General features: G+C 36.3%; 1 protein-coding gene across 2 annotated transcripts; it reads right to left on the bottom strand.

The window, feature by feature from the left end:
- Positions 1-1435: 1435 nt before the first annotated feature.
- Positions 1436-4714, bottom strand: LOC102590045 (uncharacterized). 2 transcript variants are annotated; one of them, XM_006340008.2, is made up of 2 exons: positions 4534-4714; positions 1436-4133 (listed from the first exon to the last, which is right to left on the bottom strand). In XM_006340008.2, exon 2 carries the CDS (start codon positions 4093-4095, stop codon positions 1759-1761), a length of 2337 nt encoding a protein of 778 aa, XP_006340070.1. In that variant the 5' UTR covers positions 4096-4133; positions 4534-4714; the 3' UTR covers positions 1436-1758. The 2 variants fall into 2 exon arrangements, with proteins under 2 accessions (XP_006340070.1, XP_006340069.1); XM_006340007.2 differs by having other exon boundaries at positions 1436-4187; positions 4534-4713.
- Positions 4715-8089: the final 3375 nt, after the last annotated feature.

The following is an 8089-nucleotide window of genomic DNA, read 5'->3' as shown; positions in this document are numbered from 1 at the left end:
GGGGAGTGTTGTAAATTGGATGTCCACACTAATATGTTAAGTGTTGTAATATTAATACACACACAAAATGATATGTGGTGTATACTAATTAGCCATTTGATTTACTTGGTGCCCAAAGTGTATACATGGCAAGAAGATATCCATGTATCACACTTTGGGCACAAGTAATACAACTATATATACCCCTATTCTTGTAACAAAGAAAAAGGCAAGAGTAAGTAAAAATCATTCAATAATAAAGGAAAGTTACTACTACTATAACTTTGTCTCTCTCTATCTCTACTCTTCTTAATTTCAATTTATTATCTTACTTTGTCTCTTACTATCTTCTTAATTTCAATTTATTATCTTCATTTTATAACATGCATCAATAACATTCAAATTTAGGTCTGATATATAAATCCTCATAAACATATCACTTTATTAAAAAAATTCTCATTCATTATCCGCATTAAAGCCTAACTATTCCGAATTTACGTTGTGTAGGACCCCAATCGGAGGAAAGCCCTTCCTACCAAATATTTTTTAATACCCAAGACTCTAACCCAAAACTGTTGGTTAAGGGAATAGTAGCCTCATCCGCTGCACCACTTGTAGTTTGTACACATAAATAACATGATTACCACTTAATGTCAACAGATAGGAATTGCCTATATTACAGTGATATGATGGTTGAATCAGCAGGAAAAGAAAGAAAAGAAAACACAGGCATTTACTTAATAACACAACCAAGATCACAAGTCATGGGCCTCTCAAACATATTAATGGCTTGTCAATACATCAACCATCCAATAGCAACAATGAAATTGACACTCATCTAACAGAGAGTAACACTGGCATTCATAACTTCCAAGTTGAAATGGCAAACAAGAATTAGATTTCAATAAAATGTAATTTCTGCATTCCCTGGATGATCTTAATGATATCCTCTTACTTATCAAAAAATATATTTGGACTTCAGTAAAATGAGAAGAAATAGAAGCTGGCTGCCATGAATCAGAAAAACTACACAAGTAAATACAAGAACCCACTCTTATTTGCATCTCAGGAGGTAAAGGAAAGTTCAATATATGCCAAACAGAGAATACCATGGCAATATCTTTTAAATGCCAAAACCCTGCAGTTAAAACCAAAACAACTGCAACTCCTGTCCGAAAAAAAAAAATGAAAATTGCAAACACCAGAATAGTGCTCGAACAAAGACAGCAACAATGCAATTAAAGCAACCAAAGTGTAAACAACAGAGAGATGTCAACGGACTAGATGAAGAACAGAAAACAAAAGGCAAAACCCTAACATCAAATCTAGGGTGATAACAATGAACCAACCACTGAAAATTCACAGAGAATGTCAACAGACCAGAGGAGCATCAGAAGGTTAAAGGCAAACCGCTAATATCAAATCTTCGATGAATTAATAATGAGCAACAGACCAATGAAGATAAGATTTTGAAATGTACCATAAATCAGCTTGTCATGTGAGCATATATAACCTCATCTCATTTATACATGAAATAAGATCCTAATAAACATTAGTTACATCCTAATCTCCTGCCCCTTACAGCTTGAAATATCAAGAATCATGTCTACCTTTGATTAATAGACAAGTTCTACTTTGAATTGTAGGAATTGAAGATATATCAAGCAAAAGTAGAATCTCAACAGGGAGTGAACTCATGGAAGCTACACTAAGATATCTCTCATCAACCATTTGCTTTAAAAAGTTGACGAACGCTATTATAAAAATATCGTAGTATTATCAGGAATCTAATATTATAACTTCCTTATCTTCCATGGATCTGCAAGTTTCTTCCATCAAACTGCTACTCCTTGCTTCTGTACCACCAATTGCATTTTCTTCCCTGCTTCCTTCGGGATCCATGCATTCAATTTCTTCTACGTCTTGTATTACTTCAAGAAGCTCTCCAGGCATAGCTGCTGGATCCAACTCTCGAAAACCCTTGGGAGTGTTTGGGGCTTCTTTTCCAGTAAGCAAGAACGATGAAATCTCATGAGAAAATCGATACATTTCTTCCTTAGGAATTTTTCTTATTTCCCTGGGGTTCAAATGCTTGTGGAACACTGACTTGAAGCCAGCAACTTTGACGAGAGGAGTAACTACCACAACTTCCTCATTAAAATCTTCAAGTACTTCAATCAAATCATATTTGTGTATTACATCATCCTCTGTGAACTCATTCCATTCTGAAGACCAGTTTCTATATAAAGCCCAGACTTCCCCCTTTCTAGGAAATATTTGAATTGTATCACCAGGACCTTTTGTCCATCTGACCTTGTGTGAGAAGCAGTTAACAGACGTTCTAATTTCATGCCTGCCTCTTCTGAAATCTCCACATGTTTTACGAGCACCGGAATTGACAGAGTTTAGTGAACCGGTTCCACTGTTATTTGAATTTAACCAACTAACTCTGGCCTTGAAAGGATTTAGAGAAACCACCTTGAGAATCAGGGCATAATGTCGAGGCATCCCATCACTATCATCATATGCAGCCCACACCTGGTTAGGTCCAAAACAACTTTCTATTCGATCACTATCAAAATTGTGATAATCTGAATCTGGAACATCTATCAACATACACCCAGCAGGTTCATTATCTAAATAGTTGTCAAAAGTTTCAGAACTAGACCTATTTGCAAAGACTTTGGTTTCAGTTGTAAATTGTTCACGAGCTACATCATGATCCTCTCTGACATCAAATTCCGAGACATGATTTTCTTCATTTTTTCTCTCCTTGGCTTCCTTGGTTAAAACTACCCCCCTTGAAGACATAGATGTCGTCGAAGTAGCTGAGCCCCGTTCGCTTAGGTTTTTCAATATTTCTTTCTTGGCCTTCTCCATCAGCAAATGTTTGACATCATTGTAGGATACCTCCCTTTCATCACTCAACTGGTTAGCGACATTCAACTTAACCCTTTCTCTATTACTCCGTCCAACTTCAGCTGGGCTTGCTGTGCTGCCTCCATCAGATTCCCAGCTATGCCTGAGCCTACTTGTACTGGGGTCATTTATGCCTTTTTTCCTCTTGAAAGCATTAAACTGTCCAGCTGATAAAGCTGCACTTGGTCGTTTGGACGAATGATTTTTCCTTTTTAACGCCGCCTCTCTTTTCGTCGCTGTCTGTGCTTCTTGACGCTCTCGTTTTACTTTCTGATACGCTTGTTGTACCATATTAGCTGCTTGTGCAGCAGATGCATGCCCAGCGGTTTGGGAAAATGGGCTCCACTGGAAGTTATTGTGATCAGGTGAGTCAGTGTTATTGACCACAGAAGACACAAAATTTGGAGTGCTTGAACTGTTTCTTCCTGTAGTTGGTGCACCCTTTCTCATTCCCTGGTGAAATGTGTTTTCTGGCTGTTGAGAATAATCACACTCAGTAGACTTCTTTGAGCCATTGGATGGTGGTGTTGTTTCAACAGCAAAGAAGGCCTCATGACAATTGGGACACAGAAGATTATGGTTAAGGTACATCCGCATATACTCATACTGCATCTTGCACCGATAGCAAACAGTCCAAAAGGTGCCACGGTCCTTTGTTCCTGTTGAAGAACTCTTTTTACTGGTACTACTCTTTGGAGGCCTCGCTCGTGAAGCAGCATTCTTTGCAAATTTGTGAAAACCATTCTGTGTAGATTGTTGAGAAGAATCCACATTTTCTGCCCGGATTCTCTGCTGCAAGACACTCGCATTTCTATTGTCATACACTGTTTTCTTGTTTTTATCAGACAACAAGCTCCATGCTTCTGAAACATGCTTAAACGCAGCTTCGGCCCCTATGGACTTGTTCTTATCAGGATGAAGCATGAGGGCCAGTTTCCTATACTGTTTCCTTATAGCCTCATCATCAGCTTTTGGACTAACACCAAGGATTCCATAAAAATTTCCTTCACCATTAACTTTGTTCTCAGCAGCAATATGAACACCGAGTGTTGCCAACATTTGACTAATACCTTCAAGTCCAGGATTCAGATTCTGGGCCTTTAAAGCAAACTTTTTCGCGCCCAAAAAATCCTTATCCGAGAATTTTCTCTCAGCAATTTCTTTAGCCCTTAAAGCATCATCTTTATTGCACTCCATCTACCATACCCCTCTCTTTTACCCCTTCTTCTCATGTACTATTTCACAGTGAAACAACAACAACAGAAGCAACCATCAGCCATTCAACTAACCTGTTCCACAATGACCATGCCCTAAAATTACTTAGAAAAAGTGTAACAATATTTTTCAAATCTTCAATTCAAAAAAAGAAATGCAAACAAGAAAAAAAATTGTTTGAGTAAAATCCCTTAGTTTACCATAGATACAAAAAGAGCAAATCAACGAAAAAGTAAATTAAGAAAAAAAAAATAAAAATTGATACTTTTTTACACAAGGAAATCAATCAACTAGTCTTTAATGTGGCTAAACAATATAGTTATATGACAGTATATGGAAGTAATACAATGAAAAACAGGTAATACAATCAAAGATAAACGAAACGGAGATTAACCAAAGATATTTTTTTTCCATTTATACCATGGTTGGGAAGAGATCTGACCACAGACGATTGTTTAGAGCATGAAAAGGCAAGGAATTTTTGGCGTGAATATCTCCGGCGACCGGCAAGGACTCTTCTACTGCCTCCGGGAAAGACGCGTGACAATGCTTTTGATGGGAGAATGTGTCATACGCCACGTTGTTTTAGATGCTTATAGGATATCTAGAACATTGGGCTTGGGCCTGCGCCTAAGAGATGTTTGGACAGTAAAAAGTTGGAGAAAACACATAAATATAAGATTAAAGTATTACAAGTTCTAACATGAGTTCTATTTTTCAAGACTTAATAGGAGAATTCTATAAAAAAAAATTGATTAAAAAGGTTTAAAATGGTAAATATAAGGGAAATAGTATTCCTACAATTATGTCTGAAACATATATTTGAAGCGGTCTGTCAATTTTCTCTCGTATTTGAGTATTATGCATCCAACAATCAACTAGCTACAAGAAGAATCTCTGAGTTTATCTCTGACCTTTTTAGAGATTCTTTGTACTTTTAGCCTCTCTACAAAAATTTTCTTAATTTGTGCCACTGTTGATTCATTATTTACAGTAATTCCTCTATACAGTGTTTAGTTTCTTGCACTCCAAATATTGATAGATCACAACACCCCATATTGCTGCAAGGATCTCCTCTTAAAATTGTTTCCATTGCTTGCTCTTTATCTTCCTTAACACTTGATGGAGTTTTCCAATTGGACTTTTCATTCTAGCCCACTGTAACAATGCAATTCTAACACCACATATTCACTGAATGTACTCAGCGAAGATATGTAAGGAAGTTTTTCTACATGTTGGTCGCATAAACAACAACTATCAATCTCCATGAGGATGTGCAGTTTCTTCAATCAATCTTTAGTGAGCAACCTGCCTTGAATTGCCAACAAAACAATAAATCTATGTCTAGGTATAGAGATAGAACGCCAAATTAAATCAACAACCCTCAGTCTGCTACAAGGTCCCGACACAACATTGTAGCTCAAAGTGATGGAATAATCTCCTTCAAGGTTTAATGAATATTGCCCTAAGGATACCAGTCTTGCATTTCCCTTTCAAGTGAGTTCATTCTTTCAATACCAACTACAATCAGCAAGAGGGGTATAAGTCCAAATATCAAAGTGTTTTTCATATATAAACCCTAAAGCCATTTCACTCAAAAGGAATCTTTCTTACTAGCTAGTTGCCGAAACAATTTACCGACAAATACTGCATTTCACTTATTGCTTCCCTATATGTATAAACCTCCACTCTTCTTTGGGCAACAATTTTTTTTGCATGATACAAGTGGAAGTTTCTCTTTTTTCCTCATTACTGCCCCAAAGGTAATCTATACACTTGTATCCAACTCTTTTAATACACTTAAGGAAGGATGAAAGAAACTTCCCAAAAACTATGAATATAAAATAAAATTACATTGACCACCTAGAGCCTACAAGCATAAGACATTTTTTTTAATAGATAGTGGTGATTCTATGAGTAATATTCTCCATAAGCTAGTCACATTCCATCTTGTTCCATATCTTGGAAGATAACGACAAGCCAAGATATCTAATGAGAAATCTGCCTAAAGTGAATCCAGTTTTCAACAATAATTATTCTCTCGTACTATCATTTACACCTACCATGAAGATGCTATATTTGTCCGTATTGGCCCCAAAACCCGTGACTTTACTAAAATGTGATAGAGCTTTCATTATTCTTGAGACTGAACTAAGACTATTTTTGCAAAAAATCATTAGATAATCCACAAATATCAGGTGAGTAATGCACTTATACACTCGAGGGACCTTGACAAATTCCCCTTGCCTCAAGGCTCTTTTTCTTTCAAGAAATTCATGCCCTTCACCATTCACCTTGATATTTAACATAGGGAAAGTAACACAAGTCATAACCAATTTAATGAAAGTAATAGGAAATCCATGCCCAAGTTGAGCCTCTTGTATAAACTCCAAGCTTACCGTGTCATAAGTCTTTCTTAGATCAATATTCATAATGCATATTGTTGATGTTTGTCTATTATAATATCTTGACATATCATGACAAATCAAGACATTGTAAAAAAGTAGTCTCCCTTAAACAAATGTTGACTGACTGTACCCCCCAATAGAAGTAATAACTACGTTTAATCTACTACAAATCAACTTGGATATGTCCTTGTATAACAAATTGTAACATACTATGGGTCTGTATTGGCTAGAAGACTAGGGTACATCAAATTTCGGAATGAGGGAAATAATACTAGTATTCAGTTGCTTGAGTAACTTCACATTTGTGAAAATTGCATGAACTGCTTCAGCGATATCATATCTCACTACACTCTAGGCAGCTTTAAAGAGGCCATTGACATAACCTTCAAGGTCAGGGGTTTTGTTGTTATCAATCTGAAATAGGGCAATCTTAACATTTGTAGTTGTAAGTGATTGTAGTAGAGCAAGTTATTAGTCCACTGTGATCAATGGTCTTCCTATGAGTAAACCACCAAGGGTCGACACCCAACCTTCTTGTTTCTTCCCCAATAGATCCATGTAGTAATCCATAAAAATATTAGCTATATCACCAAGGTCATTTATCTAGTTTCCATGTTTGTCTTTCATTTGTGTGGTAGTCTGTTGGAACTTTCTATGCTTTATGATGGAAAAGAAACACTTAGTGTTGTCATCTCTAAGCCTAATCAAAGTTACTTTAATCTTTGGTTGTAGGGACATTTATGCTAGATATGAATTTTGTCTGAAATTGTCATACTTGATCTTTCATCCTACTGTAGTTCGACATTTAGTGGATCTTATTAGCGATTCTTAAATCCTTGTTAAAGTCATCCTTTATTTTGTCGAATCTGTAACAATAGTCCAAAAATACCGAGTATTTAATTATTTCAAATTTCATTTTAACAATTGAAGTCTCTTCACCAGTCAACATTATTCATCCCTCTATATGAGTTCTCCAAATATCTTGCACTGTCTGCAAGAATAAAGAATGTTGCGCCCAGGTGTTGTAATGCTGGAAAGGTCTCTTAATCCTCTCATTAGAATTTGATATGGAATTTGTCCTGGCAATGATCAATAATCCTTCAGGTAAGTAGTTATCCATACAAAGGGGCATAGTGTCCAACCAAACTTCATTAGTGAACATCAAGTCAATTTTGGAAAATACCCTTTGATTACTTCCCTTATCATTTCATGAATACATTTTCCCTTGATGGGGAATTCAATCATACCACAAGTGTATATACAGTTCTGAAAGTCTACCACATCTGACCACATAACAAGATTCCCCCATGTTTTTTCCTCTACTTACAACATAAAGTTAAAGTCACATAGGATTAACCAAAGTTTCAAACAACCCAAGCTATGTGGCATAAGAGTGTCTCATAACTCATTTCTCCCCTCCTTTGTGTTATGCATAGACAAAAGAGACTATGTACTTCAACTTCAAAGGGATATACAAAAATCACAAGTTATAACTTGGACATTGATTGCAACAAGATAAACTACATAGTAGTCAGGCCTCCATGTTAACCATATTCTTCTATTATAAT

The sequence above is a fragment of the Solanum tuberosum genome, unplaced genomic scaffold (genome assembly GCF_000226075.1).
Source record: "Solanum tuberosum cultivar DM 1-3 516 R44 unplaced genomic scaffold, SolTub_3.0 scf00015, whole genome shotgun sequence".
Classification (NCBI taxonomy): Eukaryota; Viridiplantae; Streptophyta; class Magnoliopsida; order Solanales; family Solanaceae; genus Solanum; species Solanum tuberosum.
Note: the sequence above shows the minus strand (reverse complement) of the source record. Positions and strands in the feature narration are given on the sequence as shown.